The 23,344-nt window shown below is 30.9% G+C and overlaps 1 protein-coding gene across 1 annotated transcript; it reads right to left on the bottom strand.

Moving 5' to 3' along the window:
• Positions 1-970: 970 nt before the first annotated feature.
• On the bottom strand, positions 971-3,470 carry LOC107918077 (indole-3-acetic acid-amido synthetase GH3.6). Its single transcript, XM_016847581.2, has 3 exons — positions 2,997-3,470; positions 1,865-2,793; positions 971-1,746 (listed from the first exon to the last, which is right to left on the bottom strand). Exons 1-3 carry the CDS (start codon positions 3,320-3,322, stop codon positions 1,160-1,162), a joined length of 1,842 nt encoding a protein of 613 aa, XP_016703070.2. The 5' UTR covers positions 3,323-3,470; the 3' UTR covers positions 971-1,159.
• Between the last annotated feature and the right edge of the window lie 19,874 nt (positions 3,471-23,344).

Raw genomic sequence — 23,344 nt, 5'->3', positions numbered from 1 at the left:
AACAAAGGGAACAGCCTCTGATTCTACCTTATCTATCCCTGCCACTTTAAAACAAAAGTTGGTGTCTCATCAGCAGTTGTTGTTGTTGTTGTTGCCTTTTGTGTTTTTCCTTGACCATTTTGTATGAATTCCTGCCCAATTTTATGACCTGAAACAGAATTGTAAGGGCCAAGCGCAGCACTCTCACACATGTGGCTTACATTGACATTGTTTTATTGATTTTTTTTTGTCATTTTCCTCTTTGAAATGTGCATGTACCTTTAAAGCTTTGGCTTCATACGAAAATATCATGCCTATTTTTCTTTAAATAAATAAACTGAAAATGGAGGTGTGGGAGGAGGGAGTTGGAGGTTGATACAAAAACCCTTCTATTCTTGAAAATGAAGGATTTTGAGCAATAGTGTTGTTTAGTGCATGTAAACAGATGCTAATGGTAATAAGCTCTTTCATCCAAAGCTGGCTATTATCTTTTGACAGAGATTTGATTCGCTTTACTGTACTGAAAAAGGGTATCATTGTTTTTTCATTTATAATTAAGCTACTCTACTTTTTTTTTCCCCGTAGATATTAGATTCCAGGAGATTAGCTTTGACCTTTTCAGTATGTAGTTTTATTGGTCATTTGAAGTTTGAACATGTATTAAAAAAAAAGTAGATTAAGTTGTTTATAATTTACCAAGTGTTAATGGATAAACACAGTGGAAAAAAGTTGTTATGCTTTTTCTTGAAAATTATGGAAAATGATGGGTGTTTATGGTACTTGTCTTTCTTGTTTGCCGTCTCAGTAAATGGCCCATGAGAGTTCAGTGGGCAGGATTCCTGGCTGGAATTATGAACCAAATTCCCATGAAATGTGATGATTATGGAGAGATTAAACAGCTAAACAACAAAGAGAAATTCACTATTTTTTTTGGCGGGGGGAGGGGGGGGGAAGAGCTTTCCTTGAAACATGAACTGTTTTTGTACATGGCTAAATCAAAAGTCCCTATGCATATCAAACAACAGTTACAAGAAACGTTCAAAGCGAAAATAAACATAAAATCATGAGGGGTTAACCTACAATGCCTTCATTTAACTTTTCCCAAAGATGATCACACCCACAGTGGTTGTGAACTTCCATGAAAAGCTACCAATTAAGAGCATCTCTCCCTTCATTTCCCTTAATTATTGTTGCTCCATTGCTTGTGGCCAGGAAACCATTTGGGGCATTTTGGACTGAAGTAACTAGACACAGCCCTTGAGTTCAACAGCTCAACAATGGGTGCAAATTTCACACATCTTGGAGTCTTGTACTGGTTAATTGATGCACCTAAGCTAATGGCATAATCCATCAGCTTGTCAAATGTCCCTGGTTCAACAACCTTGATCTCAAGAGGTCCAATGGATTTGTCACATACACGCCCTTGGCGGTATACACTGTTGAGGGACTCTTCAATGGTTAAGCAACAGTCCTCAAAAACTGAAGGAGGAATTGGGGTGTTACCATTGAGACTAAGTTCCCAGTACAACACATAGTGGCCTGGAATTGTTGTGGTATCTGCATAACTAGTGTACTCAGCCAATGTTGCACCGAATGGCAGCAAATGGTTCACTGCATTCTTCACAGCATTTTGAAGTTCAACCTCATCAGTCTTATCTGAATCGATGCACAAAACTACATTTTTCCTGCATATGAAATTGAATTGCGGTGCGTTGTTTTTAAACCCTGCTACCCTTAGCACATCACCAACTCTATAACGATAAAGTCCTGCAAAAGCATTATTTTCAACTGTCAGATATAGACAAGTTATACTACAGTTCTTAAAGTATAAACATGATGTCTCTAAAACTATACAATAATTCTTAAAAATGTTATTTTGATGTACCTGAATAAGTGGTGACAACAAGCTCATACTCTTGGCCAAGTTTAACATCAACAAGGTCAACCAATTCTTGTTGTTCTTTCTCATTGAGAGTTTTGGGCACAGAAATAGAACTAGTGACGCCATTGTTCCTTTGAACCGGCAAGAATTCAAAGTAGGCCATTGTGGGAACGAGAGTGTAGGAAACTTCACTTGGCTTGCAAAGAGGGTTGAGGTTGACACCAAAATAGCATTCACTGGATGCATACATGGTGCAGACGAGAGGGAGGCCATTGCTGTAGTAATCAAGAGTGGGAATGTACTGTGACATGGTCCCAGTCACAATCACATCCACATATTTTGTATTAGGCCATAACCTTGTGATGATCCCTTGCCATGAATCTTTGCTGCACTCGGCCTCAATGAAATCAGCAAGTTTAGGATCAGGTTTCAGGATTTTCATAACAGCCTCTCTCACAGATTGGTCAGTGATTTGGGAATCAATGGTTCCTGTTCTTATATCATTGCAAAGGAGACGCCAATGTTTTTCAAGGAACTTGATGGCCCTGATGAAGCCAGAGGCAAAAACAGCGCCCACCCTGAGGACCTCTTTGTGTTGCCAAAGTCCACAAAGCATTTGAGAGTACATGCTTTGGTAAGAATCGGGACAAAGGATGGTTTCATTTGGGCTAGTGTAGTTGGTGTAAGGGTCATATGGCCTATCCTTGAAATGGATGCTTTTGTAATAGCTAGTGAGAACAGGGCGTGCCACAAGGCCACCAGGTGTCTTAGCCTCGGATTTTATAAACAAAAAGTACATTCCTTTGCCTTTGTCTAGACCAGGGACAAATTGGCTCATAACAGGCATCAGTAAGCTATAGAGCAGTGACCTCCTTCCTAACTCCTCTTCAATTGTTGGCATCAGCTTTCTCTCCCCGCCTGATGTCCCAGAGCTGCAAAGAAGAAACCAAGACCATCCGTTTAGCCAAAACCAAAATAAACATGAAATCTACAAGGCAGGCTATCACTGATGTGCTTGTAAAACAGGTCAAGTTTGAAATGGCCTGCCTAGGAGGAGAGGAAACGAAAACAGGAAAAAACCTTTAAAAAAAAAACATATGCATAAAAAGGAAAAAGGGTTGTTTAGTTTGCTGACCTTGTCAAGAACTCAGAAATGGGGTTGGAAGAAAGTATGGGAGAGGTATCACCATTGGCAATACGGTCAATATGGGGTTGGATATCCTCATAGGTGATGACAGGCATGGTTTTTTTGAAAGTCTCTCTATCAGTGTGACCATTAAGGCCACGTGTTTGCAGGTACTCAACATGAGCATTGCGTGAAAGGATCTCTTCAAGGACTTTCTTTTGAACTTCATCAGCGTTTGAAGTCACATCCTCAATGAACTGAAGGGTTTTCTTGTTCTTCAGTTCCAGGTTGTAATCTGCAGTAGGTTTAAGTGTGTTCTTAGGTGCTTCAGGCATGATTCTGATATTTGTTGTTTAAGAAAGGCCTTTTTCTTAAGAGCCAAGAAAGAGAGAGAGAGAGAGAGAGAGAGAGAGAGAGAGAGAGGAGGGTGTTTGATAGATGAAATGGATGTCTATTATTTTGGTTTGGGTTTAGGTGTGAGGGAAAAAGAAGGAAGGGGTTGGGTATAAATAGATGGAGCATTGAAGTTTGCTTGAGCTTTAAAAAATAATGGTACAATTAAGGGTATATACGTCAATTTCTCTTTTCTTATTTATCAATTATTTTTATTTTTGTTTTTGTTTTTTGCATGCCTTAAGATAAAGAAATTTGAATATTCCGATATGCTTCATTTTTTTTTCCTATCAAAGTAAAACATGCCAAAATACCCAATTCAAGTTCTATCCTTAACTTTGATCAGTTCCCTTCACTCTAAAATCCCAAGTACCCAATTATCCCATTTTATCATTTTTAAAAAAGAAAAATATTAATTCTTTTTATTTAAAAATTGCTATTCACAATTTAATATATAAAAAAAACCAATTTATTTGATTAAATATCACGAAATTTTCACTTAAAATACATAATTAATTTACTGATTTTTTTTCCAAAGGACAATGTATATGCTTAAATACAATTGATAAAGCGTAATTTGATATAGATATGGAGAAAAAAACCAGTTCAACCGGGTAGAAAAGGTTGACAGGCAATTCCCGGTAATCCCGCAGTAAAATCACCGGTACAAACGCGCTTGTACCGCGGGTGTCTCAAAAAATACCGGCAGCCAATTTCCTTTAAATTAGGTTTCAAGTAATTGTAAATTGCATTTCCCAGTAACAGATGAAAAAAACGGCGTTTACTCTGAAGTTCTCGCGAGACAATATGTCAATATCTCTTGAAAAGATAAATAGAAAAGAAAATGGAGAAGAGAAGAGAAACAAATTATGTGTGTGTGTTAGATGCGTACGGTAAATAATTGGGAGGGGCGCGTTTTCCTTATTATTTTCTTGTTTAAAGGATTTAAGTGGGACCGGCTAGCCAGCTGGCTGTCAAATTTTACAATTTGACACGTGTACGAATGGGAGTTCAGTTCCTTCACGTACTTTATTTTTACTAGGAACCTAATCGGCTGCAAAAGCTCGGCTTCTTACATATGTTGTTATAATATTACTTACTTTATAGAAGGAGTAGTCATGCCCCCAACTTTTACTATACAAATTTCTATTACGACTTTGACTTTGTATTACTATACCTCCATTTTATTAATAAAAATATATTTTTAATGGAGATTTTTGTATAAAAAATTAAATTATATTTTTTATTAAAAAGGTGTATATTTATATATTAGATAAAAAAATAAATCGGGTTCTTTCTATTAAAAATTGATATAATTGACGAAATAACTTATGGTAACACATGGTATGTTAGGTGTATCTTATGCTGACATATAAGGATAATTTTTTAACAATAGAAATGAATGAAATATTTAATAGAATGACCAGTTTGTCATTGATCTAATGTATATGGACTAATATACTTATTTTTCAAATAGAAGGGACAAATTACAATATGACTCTTAATATATAGATCTTCTTAACACTTTTACTAGGTAAGGGCTTATAAAGGTTTGAATCTCGACTTTATGTCAATTAAAATTTAAAAACAGATTATTGACTTGTTTATAATAGAAAAAACAAACTAATCATTTAATCAATAATGAAATATTTTAATTTTATAAACAAAAAGCATATATAAAAATGGAGACTAAGTTGGTATTTGATAAATAAAAAAAGTGAAATTATGGATTTTTAATGTTGAATTTAACAAGTATTGTACTTGAATTATATAAAATTAAATGTTGAATATAAATAAATTGTTGGTTAGATTTTGAAAATATTTTACCATTAATTTTGTTTTGAAAATAAAAATATATATGGTAAAAGTTAATGTGTTAAAATAGAAATATTATAAAACAGACTTTTAACAATAATGATAAAAAAATAAAGTATAAATTCATTGAATATAGTCTTCTTAAATGATAAATGACCCTTATTTACTTATCTTTTTCAATGAGTTTTCATTGAAAAATTCTAACTAATGATTTTTTTATATATATATGTTATCAAACAAGTTTAAAACATTAAACCTACTTTCAATGAACTAATAAACAAGGCTAAAGTAATTTCGTTTCTAATTATTTTACTGTTCTATTGCAATTTTCATGTGAACAAAAGTTAATTATAAGAAATATTAAATAATATTATAATAATAATTTAAAGGGTAAATTTTATTATTAGTCATTCAATTATGTGTAAATTTTTTATTTTGGTCATTTTAACTAAAAAAAAGTAACAACTTGTTCACTAATGCATTCGAAATTGTTTGTGTTAGCCACTCGACTGTTAAGCGGTTAATGGTGGCACTTTTTTGTTTGTATAATAATAATTTTAGGCCTTAATTTTTATACTTTTGATCAATTTAACCCTAATTCTATATAAAAATTATAAAAACTTTAAATTATTTAAAGAAATAGAAAATTCTATATAAAAATTCAAGTTATTGTAACAACAAATCTTCAACATTGCCATAAAATCACAAAAATGAATAAACAAATAGATCAATTTCAATCTCTTAACATAATATTCATTAGATATAAAACTTAAATATAATTAAAGACTAATGTTAATACAAAAAGACTCAAGATTATATCGTACTAAAGCTCAAGATTGTTCAATATTGAGACATAAGAACCAAAATGATCATTCAAATCTAATAACACATTAAAAACAAAATAGAGTCAAATTAGTAATATCTATAAGTTGAGTTCTATGTTGTTGAATAACTTCTTCCAGAATTGATATTATAACTTCAATTCCATTTTTTAACCAAAGATACAAAATTTTAATTTATTTAAATTATTTTTCAAAACCCAAATAATAAAAAATTAAGTTATATTCCAATTCTTTTTCTTTTTCTTTTCACACAATGAAAAACAAATTTCCCTCGCTGTCTCTCCCTTTATCTATTTTTATTTTTATTTTGAATGTATTTTTATATATTTTTATAATTTTCTAAATTTTTCAAAAAGAATTTTAATTTTTATCAATTTACATAAAATCAGGGTCAAATTGATAAAAAAATATAAAATATAGGGATTAAAATTATTATTATACCGGTTAAAAAAGTGTCACCATTAGTCACTTAACAGTTTGGTAGTAATTTTTTTCGAAAACGCTAGTGACTAAATTATAACTTTTTTTAATTAAATAACCAAAATGAAAATTTACCCATAATTAAGTGATTAATAATATAATTTACCCAAAATTAAAAAAGATAAAGTTAGTAAGCTTGAAAAAAGAGGAAAAACTTGTTGACCTAACCAAAAATGCACGCCGGGTGATGGAATAGACCCATAACTAATATAATTGCACCAATATTTTGTAAGACTTTTTTACTAATTATTAACATACTATGACTTTTTGTTATTTGTAATGTATAAAATAAGATTATATAAGAAGGTATGTGTTGGAAGGACGCATGAAAGTCATAGGTAGGGTTACAATAAAATAGTAAATACTTAAAAGACGGTGGACAATGTGAAACAATATCTTCATCCATCACTTTCCATTTCTTACTTCATTTTGCCTTCAATTATTTTTTTTCTTGACTTTGGAGTTTGGCCAAATAAAAGGGTTAATATATATGTCAAGTTTTTCTCTTGGTATGATAAGTTGACTAATACTTTCTTACTATGACTCAAGACATAATAATAAATTGGGTAAACTATACCATTAGTTACAAAGTTATGGGAAATTTTTATTTCGATCACTTAACTAAAAAAAGTTATAATTTAATCACTGAACTATTGATAAGTTTTCATTTAAGTCATTGAACTATTTAAAAGTTTTTATTTAAGTCATTGGGTTGTTAAAAATTTTTTTTAAGTTTCCCCAGTAAGCTCCAAGTGACGATTTGACGATTGGTACAGTTGATCAATACTTATCGACGAGTAGAAGATCATACCTTAGATGTAAGTCGATCAAACAGTCATTGTCGGAGATTGGAGAAAAAAACTGTTTGAATTTTAGTTCACAGATTCCCGATGTCTAAAGTTGTTTAATGAAAAAAACTGAACTATAAAATAGAAGGGGAAAGAGAGCTTTTGATTATGCAAGTAGTGTGATTAGAGAAAGTCATATAGCATCGATTTTAACAGCTCAATGACTTACATGAGAACTTTTGAATAGTTCATGACCAAATTGTAACTTTTTTAGTTAAGTGACCAAAATAAAAACTTATTTATAGTTTAGTGACTAATGGTGTAGTTTACCCCAATAAATTTAACATTTAACATTTACCTTTTTCTATCACTATGGCTCTAATTTTTTCAAACCATTTTAGCCCCCAACCTTCAAAATTTAATCAAATTGTTGTTGTTTTGGATGAAAAAGCTTGGATAGCGTTAATATGACAACTTGCATGACAAGCAATGCGTAATTTATAAAAATTTTAAAAATAAAAATTTAAAAAAAATTATGAAAAATTTAAAAAGTACATACATAAATAGTAAAGTACATATAGACTATCATGCAGGCTACGTTTAAATTTTAACAGTCCATTAAATCTTTTTTTTTTGTCTAAGAAAACATCAATTTAACTAAAATTTAAAGGTTAAATTGGTCAAAGCAATAAAAGAAATTAGGACCAAAATGAGAAAAATAATAAACAGCAGGAGCAAAGTTTATTATTATAACTTTTTTTTTCTTTATTTATTGGGTAAACTACACTAGTAGTCACACAACTATTAGTAAACTTTTTTTGTCACCCAACTATGAAAAATTATAAAATGACCATCTAACTATTCAAATTTGTTTTTCTTTTGGCACCAGCTAGCTAATGTAAAAATAGAAACACTCAAAAATGTAAGATAGTTGGGTGACCGAAAAAGATAAAATTAAACAGTTGAATGATATTTTGTAGTTTTTCATAATTGAGTGACCAAAAGAAAAAAAATGCTAAGAGTTGAATGAAGTTTTCATAATTGGGTGATAAAAAAAAAAGAATAATGACTACTCTTGAAGCCAACAATTGTGGGTTAGTACATTGAAGGAGGCAAGCATTTTGTAGTTGACATGAAATGGGAAGATGAAAGGGGACAACAACCCATGATATAAAAAAGACATGGTTAGAGAAAGAGAGAGTGTGTATGTTATTTTCTCAAACCAATCTCTAACAACCTTTGACAAAAAAAAAATCATGCAAACCCTCTTGAAAAGCAAGTTTGTTTCATTTACTGCTTTTTTCATAAGATCAGTTTGACAAGGGTTTTTCTCTCAACTTGATTGAAAGCCATTTGTCCTCCCATTCGCTACCTAACATATCCCAAACTATCTCTGCTTTTTTGTATGTTTTTTTTTTTTAGGTAAAATACATTATATCTGAATGGGTACACGCAAGATGTCCAAATGTAGGCTAAGTTCCACTCCAACTAAACATTATTAATTGACGTACTTGTTAACATGAAATATTTGTATTGCCAAATCTTCTTATCTTCTCCTTACATTAAATGTTAGTATGAATATTAAATAATATAATTTACTTTGTTGCAAGTTCACATGTTTCTCACATTGCTCACCTTTTACTTCCTCTAAAAACTAGTGCCAATTTTTAGAATGATGGTACATGCTTTGCCTGTTATAATAAATGAATTATGTGTGTATATATAGAAATATCTTCATGGGAATCATAAAACAGAATAATGGAATGCCATTTAATAGGATCTGATTCTATTTATGGTAAAACATAGCTTTTAATATTGTTTGTCACACCAATTTTCTGTACATATTGTTATTACTCACATTTTCTTCATTTTGAAATTATTAGTCTCCAAGAAGGATAATGTATTAATTAAATACAGAATAGTAAGTCGATGATAAGAGGCGATTTAAGAGAATGAACAAATCGCCACGTCAGCGTATCAATAGTTTCACACAATATATCAGAGCCCAGAAATCTTGTGAAGTTGTTGGGTAAAGGGTCCTCAAGTTGATGTCGCTGCCACATCATCAAATCATCACTTACGCCACGTGTACTAACCCACCGGACTCAATTGACCAGTCAAATGGACTTACCCGATACAGTATACACTAAACCTTAAATCATCAAATACATAAGAGTATAGAAAATGAATTAATTTAGAGAAAAGTGGGACAGCCATGGTAGGAGCAGAGGCAAGTGGGAGTGCATAGTGCTTTGGGCCAAAGGCAGGGGAATGAAATGTAAATTTGTTGTGCTTTAGGGAATAGAGAATGTGTGAGTGTGGGAGACAGAGACAGTAATGCAAATCTTTGACCTTTGACATTACTTCAATAACACATATTTTATTTCTAGTGTTTGTTTTTTTAGTTTTTAACATCTCGAGAAAATTTGTTTAAGAAGATAAAATTGGTGGGGGATTTATTACTTCCCGGGAATTTATAAAACAAATACATAAAAGGTACAGACAGACACGGCATAAAACTATATCTGGATCATTCCTTCCTCCTCTCTTCTCTCCCTCTACCATTATCCAAACCAAGTCATACACTTTTCTTTTTTCTTTTTTAAAATATAAACAAAAGTTAAAAACATTTCTATTTTACACTTGAATATTTTCACATCATATTGAGTTTTATGTTTTATTTTATGTCAAATCTATCATACAACTCCGTGCCTTGCAAATAAGGAAAGAAGAACTATAAATTACAGTTATGGATGTTGAGATAATTTATTTTCCTGTTCCTCAAAAAACCCATTTAATACAAAGAAATCGACAATAATGGGAATCGACCTTCTCCCCTATAAATATCACATTGATTTCTCTTCTTTTCCACTAAAAGTTTTCTTCTACTCTCTTAAAAAACTTTTTTTTTTTGAAAAATGGTTGCATTAAGGTTTTTATAAACATTTAGCAAACTATGGAATCAATATGGTAAAATTTTCAACTTAATTTTTTAAATTTTATAATATTTGCAAAAATTCTTTTAAAATTTTGTGAAATTAAATATTACTTTGATGTTTTTAACAATAGAAAGATCGAGTTGTTTGCGCTTGACATAACTTAAAATTTTGGAGGTGATGTACAAATTGTAGATTGCTTGAAGAGTGTTGGTTTATATGTGGCATCTACAGTGACAAAATTCATAATGATATCAAGTTTCCTGTCATCTTGTTGAAAAGATGGAAGTCTAAAATGCATAAACTATATTTTTCATGTGGGGAGGCAACTATAATGTTAGAAGAGTCCTTTTAAAAGTGACCTTATAATCGACGAGTAGATGGTCACTAGAGCTAATAGAAATGGATCGAAGTATGAGCATGATCGATTGATAGATATCATTTTGTTTAAGAAAGAGATTAAATTAGAGGAAAAGCAAGTGAATTGCACATGGTTGAAGAGGTTTCTCAAATTGGCCCCTCCACAACATGCAATCGTGGATGAAATTGATCGATATCCAAATCTTGGATGCTTTGGATGGTATGAAGAATATGAAAACAAGGTCAATTGCATGTATCTTCCTCTACTAGAGTCTTTTGATATGGCTGGTACATAATGACTAAAATGAATAAATTATGAAACTAAGGTAAAGTTTCAGTAATAATAGATAGTAGGTCCCAAAAAGATGTAATTGAAATCGATTTTAAAATCGAGGCTCAAAATTGAAAGATATAGTTATTTCGGTTTAGGGACTAAATTGAATAAAATGAAAAACTTAAGAGGCATTCAAAAAATGGAATTAAATAGGTTCTTGCATATCATGGGATGATATACAAAAATTTGGTATTGATGAATTGTCTAAAATAATTATTTATACCAAGAATTGAATCAAACCAGAGATAATCGAGGAAAAGCCAAAATTATCGAATATTTCTTGAAGATTCAATTTGCTTGTTGTTTTGACTAGGTAAGTTCATATGGTATTTGTTTATATATGCTGTTGTTTATTTGATTTGTAATTATATATGTGCTTAATTATGAATCGACGAAAAAAGTGAGAATTGGACTAAACTGTAAAATGATGATTATAATTGAAAAAGAGACCCATTAAGATACGATTGGCATGTCAATAGGGTATTGTGCGTGCTTGTACATGATTGGTTACAGATGTTACCAAGATCCAACATTTGTTGCGAACTTGAAGATACATGTGAAACAACTTTAGCATGGACTAGTAACCTGATGTTGTTTTAAAGCTTTAGCTTGGATGGGCAACCTGACATGTATACATATTCAGCTTGGACAAGCAATTAGATGTGTTGTTATAAAGGTTTAGCCTGGACATGAATATACTTAGCTCAGATGAGCAATTGGTGTGATGTAGATACCTATGTATTCGAGTCTATTTACTAGGTTTCATTGGGCGAAACGGTTTATATGAAATGAGAAATTGATATGAGACATAATAATCTTGATGTTCATTGGGAAAAATGTTGAATTGAGTTGAACAATGTATTGTTACCATGACTTGATATGTATGTGGTTGATTCATTTATTAATTGAATGAGTTTTGAGATTTGACATGTTATATGATTGTGATATCATATAATTTGATTATATATTAAACTCAACTTATTGATGTGTGTTTTGACATGTCTAGCCAACTATGTTAAGATTAGTAACTTATTGTGCTTAATTGAAATTTAAGGTAAGCTTTTGTTTAATGCCTATGAACGTACTAAGCGTTCTATATGCTTACCTAATTTGTTTCCCCTTTTCTTTGTAGGTCATTACCTTATGGAATATGTCAAGCCAAAGCTCCACTATCCTATAATTGATTTGGTAGCTTTTGATCATTTTGAGTCTTGGGTTGTAGCATGTATATATCTAAGGTGTCTCGAGGTAATTTTGATGTATATTAGTTGAAGTGAATTGCAAAGCTTGGTATGTTATGTTGCTTATGGTGATGCTTGTTTAGAATGGTTTATTTGGTGTATATGCTTGAGATATTATGGCATATGAAATTGCATGGTTTTAAGTGAATTGACATAAGTAAAGTTGGTATGGAATGATTTGATGAATGTGTGGTAATTGGTATTGGCATTGAATTGTTGAAGTTTAAATGATGGATAGGTATTGAATACTTGATGGCAACTTGAATTTGTATGTACCAACTTAATTGACATATTCTGGTAAGGTTTAAACCTAGATATAGTGATTTTTAGGTATGCATATGGATTGGTTTGGTTTGGATATTGTGTTCTAATGGAATTAGTTGTTAAGTTGAATTGAGACACACACACACACACACACACACACACACACACACACACACACACACACACACACACACACACACACACACACACACACACACATATATATGTATATAAGTTTTGTTTGTCTTGATAATAAGTAGAATTTGATTGTTGGGCTTGTTTGGGTATGTTTTTGGTATGTTTGTATCAAATGAAGTTGATACTTAGTGATTATATTGAAAGGTTGTGGTTGAAAGCATTGAAATATGTAACAAATTGGTTCATTTTTACCAAATACAGGGTCTTCGTCATGACGAGCAACTTTCCTCGTCGCAACGTCAGTTGACAATGAGTCATGCCATGATGTCGAGTGGCCTAAGGTCACGTTGGCCTTGAACTTTTAAAACTTTGGAAATTGGTTCTATTTCATGCTCGAGTTGTCAAAAGAGCTTTTGTAAGCTCAATTGAGACGAAGAAATGAGATATTATTGTATTTAAATCATGATTGATGTGTGAATGAATGTAAAATGATTATTTTATTATGAATTTGATTGTAGTTGCTCTAGTAATGAATGTGGCATTCCACAACTTGGATCTAGTAATTGGATTGAGCAAGGGGTGTTACATTCTTATATTTCATGGTGGATTAAAGCCTTTGGCCAAATAAGAGTTGTAGTGGAGAGGTTGTCTAGGATCTTACCAAAGTGATCTGCTATAATTCGATATAGCAAATTCAACTAGTTTTCATATTTAAGGGGCTCGGATACAAATGATTATATTATGTTTTAGTTAGTTTTTCTATTTTAGTTTTAATTCAATAAAAAGTGTAAATTGAGTCATTTTATGAACTTAGGGGTCGAATGAGGCCTAAGGGTGAGCCAACGTACTTAACGAGTGTGTAGGACACCATTCAAAGGCATAAGAGCTCAAAGCTGGTTGTCGTGTTGCAACAGAGGAGTCTAATGTCGCAACATAGGGAGCAGAATACAAGAATGGAAATACTACATTTGGTGTCGCAACACAGTTAGAGGATGTTGTGACACACCCCTGAACCTGAACCTGATGCCAAAGTATACTACCTTTAATGTCGTGACACTGGCCCTGTATGGGAAGAATTACGAGCGAAGGGCATTTTGGTCTATACAATGAAAATTAACACAAAAACGTTAGCCAACCTAGGGCTAAGGATAACAGTCAACCTTAACTCTATAAATAGGCTTTTTAGACACTTGTTGAGGGATAACTTTCTTAATTTAGAATTTTCCTTGTAACTTAGTTTTCAGGTTTCTTTTAGGCTTTAAATTTATTTTCAGATGTTTTGTTTGTGTTCAACAGAGAATTTAATTTGTGGATTTGACCAACTCTCTTTCATCAATATAATTAGGATTCTCTTAAACCTTATTCTTGAGTCGTTCTTTATGTTTATATTGTTTATCAAGTTTATTGTGTTTATGGATTCCATAAGGAACTATTCCTCTTATAGGGGATTAGTGAGTAGAAGTGTGATTAATTGATTGCTCTGTGGGGTTTCCCCAACGGATCAACTGTTTGGGAAAAGAAGAACTTACTCTAGGATTGACGACCCTAGGATGTCAATTAGGTGGGAATTAACTCAAAATTGGTATGGCCTATCCATGACCCCCTTACCCCCGAACCAGTCTGGACTGTGAGGTCAAGAGATAAGTAGTTCTTGTCGACTTGTTAGTTTAGTGAAAGATCGAGAGATCTTATTAAGGTAACGTCTTGTTGATTGAAGTAGAAAACCGAAATGGGAATTAGTTCTGATCACCAAAGTGAGCTAATCATCCTTGCTTAGATTTGGTTGAGTTTAGATTTTACTTTTCCAAAGTTCATGCATTTATGTTTTTTATTTATTTATGTTCTTATAAAATCTAGCTTCTTTATTTTTTATGTTCATCGTAATATAATTTATTTAAAGTACTAATTAGATCTATTTCTGTTTAGGTTAAAGTTAATTTAGTACCCGCCTCCCTTGAATACGATCCTCGGAGTACTCACCTACTTCATTGTAAAAACCATATTACAACCTAGCTTGTATACTTGCGAAAACAGCCTCAAATTCATATATTTAGTTGCATTATTCACATTCTAGACGTTAGTATGTTTGGAGGCTTGGTCAAGTTTGGCATGAAAAATCTAGACAAATTCTAGTCTTCCAAGCCTAAGAACAAGAATAATGGTGGGGGAGACCAAGAACAACAGTCCAAAAATGGCAATGATTAGTTCAAGTCTTGATCAGGTTCAACCTTTTGTAGAACACCATTGCCTGATAATCTATTGAAAGTATCAAATCCTTGTTACTGCAATGGTAGAAATTAGGTTCATCAAGTTCAAGTGTTCATTAGGTTCAACCTTTTATAGAACACCATTTTTAATGCAATAGTAGAAATTATGTAACTCAAATCCTTGTTACTTAAACTGGGTTTTCTTTTGTAAGAACCAACTACTTTTTTTGGTATGATAATATTGGTCCAATATATATTTCTTATAATCCCATTTTTCACGCTAAAAACAAAGCATATTGAGTTGGATTTTCATTTTATCAGAGAACAAGTTCAATCCAAGTGCTTTCAAGGCAAGTTAAGTCAAGTTTATTTCTAATGATGATCAAATTGTCAACATTCTTACTGAGCCCTTGGGTAAATGTCTCTTTTTCAAACATCATGACTCATAGGGGTGAAGGGAGGGGCAGAAAGGGCCCTAATCCCCCCTAAAATGAAAAATTGCACCTTTAAACTCCCCAAATTCATAGAATGCTAGGTAATATATGGTGAAATTATAGTTTGGTTGCAAAAAAACGTTAGAATTTTAATTTAGTCCTTTTGATAACCATAAAGATATAAGGCAATATAATGATGAAATTATATTTTAACTTTCACAACAATATATAATTTAATCTTGACCCTTTAAAAAAAATTTAACTTCGCCTCTGATGACTCATTTCAATTATTGCTTTTTCTACCTTCAGATTGACAGGGGTCTTAAGTGGTAAAAACAAACTCTTTAATATTTTGTTCAAGGATGTATCTATTTTACACACTTCTAGGTAACAAATAATTTGAAATTTTCTTATCCTCGTAACAAATAGCTCTATAAATTGCAAGTTCATGGAATTTATTATACCTTAGCATCCCCAAAATTTTTAATCAAAATAAGCATACATTATAATATTTTTAACAGGAAAATAAGTTACACCAGACTTGATTCTTGAATTATGATGCTAATAGAAAATCTCTTATTATTTACTTTATTAGGTTGTTGGCTATATAAATATATAACGTAGGGTTTTACTAAAAAAATATATATAACTTAGGGCATTCTTTAATATTTATCGTGCGAATCGTAACATTAATTTTAAATCGTGCAATTACATGTATCCTATAAAAGCTTAGTAAGCATGATTTCGTGCATACAAGTAGTTAATTAAATTAATAATTAACAAAGATTTTAAAAATAACCATGAAATCACGTAGAAGATCACGTGAAATTAAGTTGCTAAAAGGGCATATATATAAAATATTCTCTTAAAATCCCACACATTGGTTGAGATTTGATCAATCATAGTTTCAACACATGTGGGGTAGTAAATATTTCATAAAAGAGATCTAATAGCACGAGAGGGTGTGTGATTTGAATAGTTCCATCCCAACAACACCTAAAATGTTTATTTTTTATTTTTTGATTTACTCACTTTCATATGAGTGTAGTATCATAGTTTTTTAGTCTTTATTTTTTTATACAATGCCTAAAATTATTCATAGTCCCTCCTCAAGCTTTAAATAAGAGGGTAATGTACCTCAGCATACTCAAACTCACATTCTCTTATACTGGCAACAATATCGATGCCAACTGAACTAAAAGTCAATCGACAAATATTTAATTTTCCATTTCTTAATAAATTCGAGGTATACATTACCATTGTTGAGCTAATTTTTTTCATTGTGTGATATTGAGATGGGTTGATTTTTTATACATTCTTAATAAATAAGTTTCATATATCGTCAATAATTAATAGCACGACACATTATCATTAGTGAAATAAAATTATGAATTTACAAATATATGCTAATAACTTTATTTAAATATAAATCCGAAATTTCAAATCTAAAACTTAATATAAATTGTAAATTGTAAATTCTAAACTCAAACTTTAATCTTGATTTGAATCATGGACCCTAAACCCTAAATCCTATACTATAAATTTTAAATCTAAAACCTAAAATATTATAATAATTATAATTAATATTTAATTATATTTAAATAAAATTATTAGTATTATTCTTGAGTCCTACACTATTTTCTATTTTACTAATTAATAAATGTTATACAATGTGTCAAATATATATATTTGAGATATGTTATTTCAAATCGGTTTGTTACATTTAAAGTTTTACTCCTTGATTTTTTTTAAGCCATTTGTTTCTTTTCTTTTGTTTTCTCCAGAGACGATGCCAACTTTTGAGTTAGCTACCACCTGCCTTTTTCTCCCTCCCATCAACCCTCTCTTTCTTCCTTCTCCTCATTTACTACACATGTCTTCTCTCTTTTTAATTTGTAGATCTACATTGTGAGTATCTTTGCTGTCTTCACAAGTTATGATGAATAGATGATGGTGCATGTTGCCACTAAAACTCTATTGGCCACTAACAGTTTCTCTGGGAAAGTGGGTGACTTTTCGTTGGCTTCTTAATTTGTTTCTATTTTGAGAGTTTTAGAATAATAAATGATTTCACAAGTTTGGACTTGTGTTGTCTTAAGTTTTATAATTTTTTTGTTTGTTTTCTATTGTTTAATAAGCGCTAACTTTTAAAAGTTTTTGTTTTCTCTTGTAGCACGTTTTTTAATCTTGCTTATAGATGTAGTCTTACTTTTGTAAGTGATTTTAGGGATGATTTTGTTATCGTTCTCTCTAGTTTGATGGATGCTCAATTTTTTATATTTTTTGCCCGCTCAATTCTTTTATATTTTTTGCCCGCCACTTTGAACCATTCGAGGCCAATTTCCTTATTGTATTAAGTGCTTGCAATCACTTCAAATATGTTGTGCTTGAGTTGTGAGAGAGCTAATTGTCAGCATGTCATAATGTTTTATGATACTGAGATTAAAGCCTTTGTTATGTTGATGGATAAATAGAGCCCTTTTCTATAATAAATTGGATTAGCTTTTTATGGTCGTGGGTAGGAGAAGAGATTGTATGAAACTATGATTCCATGTCATCCTTATCCCTTTACAATAGAAGAATGAAAAAATAAAATTTTTCCTCCTGAAAAAATTCAAATCCAACTAAAAATGCAAAAAATCAGGAGGAAAATTTTAATTTATCATTTTTCTAATAGAAAGGGATAAGGATGATGTGGAATCATAGTTTCGTACAATCTCTTCTCCGTAGAGGTTTTTTTCTTTTAAATCCATAACTTTTAAAATATAGGGTAAATTTTACATATGGTCATCTAACTCTCACAAGTTTTCATTTTGATCACCGAAAAGAAAATTGAAAATAAGGCACTATTGGTACATAATGTTTTCATTTTAGTCACCTGCTGTTTTGGCTAACGACAATGTTATTGTACACTCATTTTAGTTATCTAACTTTAATAAGTTTTTATTTTAGTCATTTATCTTATGTAGGTTTTTCTATGTAAAGACATAGGTTTTTCCTTATAAAAACCTAAAATTTTCTCTATAAAACTCATATTTTTCCCTTTTACTAGGAAAAATTAATTTAAAAAAATGAAAATTAAAAAAGATAAAATAAGTGATTAAAAGGAAATTTTATTAAAATTAAGTGAATGTATAATAATATTATTGTTAACTAAATTAACCGCGAATGATTGAAATGAAAACAACATAAAATGACAGTCACTTATTTATGATTATTTTTTGGATGACTATAATAAAAATTTTACTTAAAATATAATTGGGTTTAGGGAACCAATTATGTGGTCCTTAATAGCATGTCGCCATGCACTAAGATCGTGGGGAAAGGAAGAAAATTACTGCAATTTGACAGTTCAAAAAACGAAAATCCATAAAGAAAAGAATTATCACTTCATCGTTAAGAGTGGATCTTGTAGCTTAACATGGACGTACGAAAATTATTTTATTTTATCTTATATGGATTTTGAGTTAAACAAATTAATTACCATGATTGAGTACTGTAGGAATGGAAGCATTAGCTGATGTTAATTGGCTGTCAAAAAGATTTAAAATCAAAGGTTAATGTTAAACTATTGGATAATCACATGCAAACCTTTTTTCTTTTTGTAACTTTTTATTTCTTTTAAGGGTTAAGGTTGTATCATAGTCTCCTCCCTTTGACACTTCAAAAGGTCTTTGGACCTTGTGTTTTTTCACTTCTTTTTATACCTATGTAATACCACTTTATTATTACTTCCTAGGGTCTGAAGCTGGCAAAAGAAATCGACCGACATGAACCTCAGACCAAATTTCTCTCTCACACACATATATATTAAGGTTTTTGCCTTTTTATTTTTTTTATAATGTTTTTTTGTCATCTAAAATGCAATCATAGTTTTACATGCTAAATTTCACTTTTTTATATTTTAATGTTGTGATCGCTCAAAACTTTTTTAGGGTAGAAATTAAATTATAATAAAAATTATAATAAAATAATTATTTTTATAATATATATTTTTATAATTTTTAATATATTAAATTAAATTTTTATCATTTTTAAAAAGTCAAAGTATAGTTTTATCTTTACTAATTTAAAATTTTAAAAATTTTAAAGGGCCTAAATGAAATTTTTTTTATTTTAGGGGAGTTGGGCCCTACCAGCCCCCTAGCTACGCCCCTGAATGTAGTAATATTTAATGAACTTGCTTGAAAGAAAAATAGTGAGAATTAATTTAAGCCATAATACTAAATTTGAACATTTACATTTTCTTTTATCAATTTGATCATTATTTAGCTATTAATATTTCAAAAAAGTCAAATCACTTTTTTAACGAAAATATTAATTTAAATATTAATCTTTTAACTATGTTGGTGTGGCAACCTAAGTGACAATCTACGTGTACTTCATGTTGACATATCACTATTTATTTTATATGTCACTGCAACAAATAACTTCAAAATTTTAAATTCAAAATTTATAAAAATATATAAAAAAACTCGTAAAAATTAAACAAAAAATAGCACAAAGATAATAATTCGACTCTTTTTAGAAGATTGATGGTTAAATTTAAATTTTTTAAAAAGATTAAGAGTTAAATCCAACTAAAAAAAGATAATTAAATTAACAAAAGATATAAATATTAAATATTAAATTTGACATTATTCCTCATTTAATTACCTCAACTTCTAAAAGCATTTAATATCGATGGAATCTTAAGTGAAGTAGTAAAGAAGATGATATAAAAAATTAAGTTGATACGTTTACACAAATTTTATTTGAGATGAAATTTTATATGTTTTTCATGCAACTATCTTGCAAATGATGTATAATATATTAATTCTTAAAATTGTTGTTATTATTATTATTTAAAAAATTCTGGTCCTCCAAAATGAGATGAGGGTTCTACCCAGTAAATTTGTTTGGCCTCAGCACTGCCTACAAGAAAGCAAAGTTGAGCTACTTGAAAGTAATGATGGAGTTAGAGACATCCAACCTTAAAAAATTTGGTTGCCTACCTGCCATACCTTTCCAGAATTAATTTTCTTTAAGGTTAACTTATTGAAATATATTTAGTTGGTACCTAAATATTTTTATTTAGTTGGTGCTTAAATTTATATTCCGTTACTCAGGTTAGTAACTCTGCACTAACACCATTAGTGTGTGTTGATGTGGCATTAAAAACTAATCTTAGAGTGACATGTGATAGCCTTTTAGTATAACATGTAATGGACATAAATTAAAAAATTAAAAATATTTTAAAAATATAAATTAATTAAAAAATGTATAATTTTTTGAACAAATTCAAGTACCAATTAAGTATTTTTTGAATAAGTTCAGGTATTATCTATGTACTTTGGACAAGTTCAGATAACAAATTACATGTTGATCCTTAAAATATTAACGTGGTTAACAAATTGAAACAATATATGTCATTAAATATAAATTCAAATATTAACTAAATATTAAAAAATTTTAAATACTAATTAAATATTTTTGGACAAGTTTAGGAGATAAAATGTATATTAATTATGTGGTATCCCTTTTCATTTTATCTTCTCAATAATGACTGATAGAGTCATGTAGCTAAATAATGAGGATTTTGAAAACAAGCTAAAAAGCATGAATATATATATGTATGGTGCCTGATCTTCTAAAGGTTTTTTCATGGGAGAAAGCTTTTGCAGTATCTGCTCTTGTTTGTGTCATCTCAAAATTTTCAAGGTCCCTACATGTACTAAGTTCATGCAACATTGCCTCTATAATTGTCCACATGTTTATATCCAATATTCTCATTGTATGAATTTCGGCTTAAGAAAAAAAGAAAAGTCCAGATAATTGATTACCAAATTTAATGGGAAATTAATTTCTCTATTCGTAGTGCTCCTTCCCTTTATTTCATTTCATTTTTTGGACCGTACAATTTTTAGATATCGGACACTTTACAATATTGCACACAATACAATTATGCTATATGACTATGGTGATAATACAAATGCATCAAATTGTATATAGCATGAATAATTTTAACTTACCAAAATATATTAAACATGATTATAACACAAAAGTATATATGAAAATTATAGGAATACACAAATTAAACCAAGGTGAATTTTTTTTTTCGAAAGCAGATATTAGCCCTCTTAATTTGGATAGTGATAATTGGGTGAAATCTAACTTCATAGCCGCTAACATCATTAACCTTATCTTATCCCATTACACAGTTTAATCCAAACCCATTAAGCCATCTTGATTCCCAACTTTTTTACTTTAGTTGTTGACAAGGAAAGGGTTACATTTAGATCACTAGGTCATTGCCGATTGATGTCATAATAAGTCCGAAATTCGATGACTTTAACATAATCCTATTTAGAGTTTCCTATATGGGAAACCATAAGTAAATCTCTTTTGCATGTTTGCAGCCTAAAAGATTAATGATATACATCATTTTAATTAGGAAGCAACTTCATGCACGATAAGGTTAATGGCATCAGTTCATGCTTTTTTTCCCCTCACTTTTTATTTGCTTATTTCGCATAAAATTTGTAAAAATGTTAACCTATCTTACCGACACCGTACCTTGCCGACAATGGAGGAAAACCCATCATCATATAGAGGAAGATGAAACTGGAAGTGACATTGTATAGCTACAATAATATTGGTACTTGCGTTAGTACCAAGATCCGGACTATTGAGAATTATCCATATTTATGGAAAATCAAAGATATGGGTATCAAATAATAGAAAGTCAAAGATATGGGTATCAAATATTGGAAAGTCAAAGATATGAGTATCAAATATTGGAAAGTCAAAGATATGGGTATCGAGATATTGGCATAATAAAATCTGAATATTTGCAATATATGGTCCCTAATTGTAAAGTGACTTTGCAAGTTGATCCCTGAACCTCAACTATAAATAGGCATAACCATCTCTCATTCTGTATCTCAAACTTGCCATTCTCTACTTAAGGCATTGTTTTCTCTCTCTCTCTTTGTAAATTCTCACTTGTATTTTGGAGTGAAATATATTTGGTAGTGCCCGAGGACGTAGGCAAAATTTGCTGAACCTCGTTAAATTCTTGTGTTCTTTATTGTATTATTCTGCATGAATTGTGTGTGTGATTGTAGTGATTTATTGTGCTATTAAATTACGATTGAGGGATATTCTGGCTAGGAAAGACCTGGTACTTAAGCGATCCTTGTGATCCACCTCTCTTTCCTGGGAATTGAACTTAGTGTGATTTTTTAGTACAATAATTTTACTCTTTTACACGCTTCCGCACAACAATTGGTATCAGAGCTAGATTCGTACTTGGGGAATACGATCGTTCACGGCACTGTTCACGTACTGTAGTTGGGATTGAGGAGAAAAAAATGGAAAAGTCATCGTCAAAGACTACTATGACCAATGCGAAATTTGAAGTAGAGAAATTTGATGGTACCAATAATTTTGGTATGTGGCAATGTGAGATCCTGGATGTCTTATGTCAGCAAGAACTGGATATAGCCCTTGAAGAAAAACTTGACAAGATGGATGACAAGGAGTGGGCCAAGATCAATAGACAGGCATGTGGAACAATTCGCCTATGTTTGGCCAAAGAGCAGAAGTACTCTGTCATGAGGGAGACATCAGCGAAGAAGTTGTGGGATACACTGGAAGAAAAGTTTCTAACAAAAAGTCTTGAAAATAGGCTTTATATGAAAAAGAAACTTTATCGATTCACGTATGCACCCGGTATGTCGATGAATGACCATGTGAACTCATTCAATAAAATTTTAGCAGACTTGCTAAATTTGGATGAGAAATTTGAAGATGAAGACAAGGCATTACTGTTGTTGAATTCTCTTCCTGATGAATATGATCATCTTACCACCACATTGCTTCATGGGAAGGATACAATCACATTTGATGCAGTCTGTAGTGCGTTGTATAGATCTGAGACTCGAAAGAAAGATAAAAAAGATCACAGAGATACAACTACAGAAGTCTTAACAGTAAGAAGTCGTTCGCGCAGCAACAAATCTGGTAGAAGGAGTAAGTCCAAAGGGAGACCTGCCAAAGATGAATGTGCTTTTTGTCGTGAGAAAGGGCATTGGAAAAAGAATTGTCTTAAGTTACAAAAGGGTAAAGCTATTTCTGATGCATG

The sequence above is a fragment of the Gossypium hirsutum genome, chromosome A01 (assembly GCF_007990345.1).
Source record: "Gossypium hirsutum isolate 1008001.06 chromosome A01, Gossypium_hirsutum_v2.1, whole genome shotgun sequence".
NCBI classification, from domain to species: domain Eukaryota; kingdom Viridiplantae; phylum Streptophyta; class Magnoliopsida; order Malvales; family Malvaceae; genus Gossypium; species Gossypium hirsutum.
Note: the sequence above shows the minus strand (reverse complement) of the source record. Positions and strands in the feature narration are given on the sequence as shown.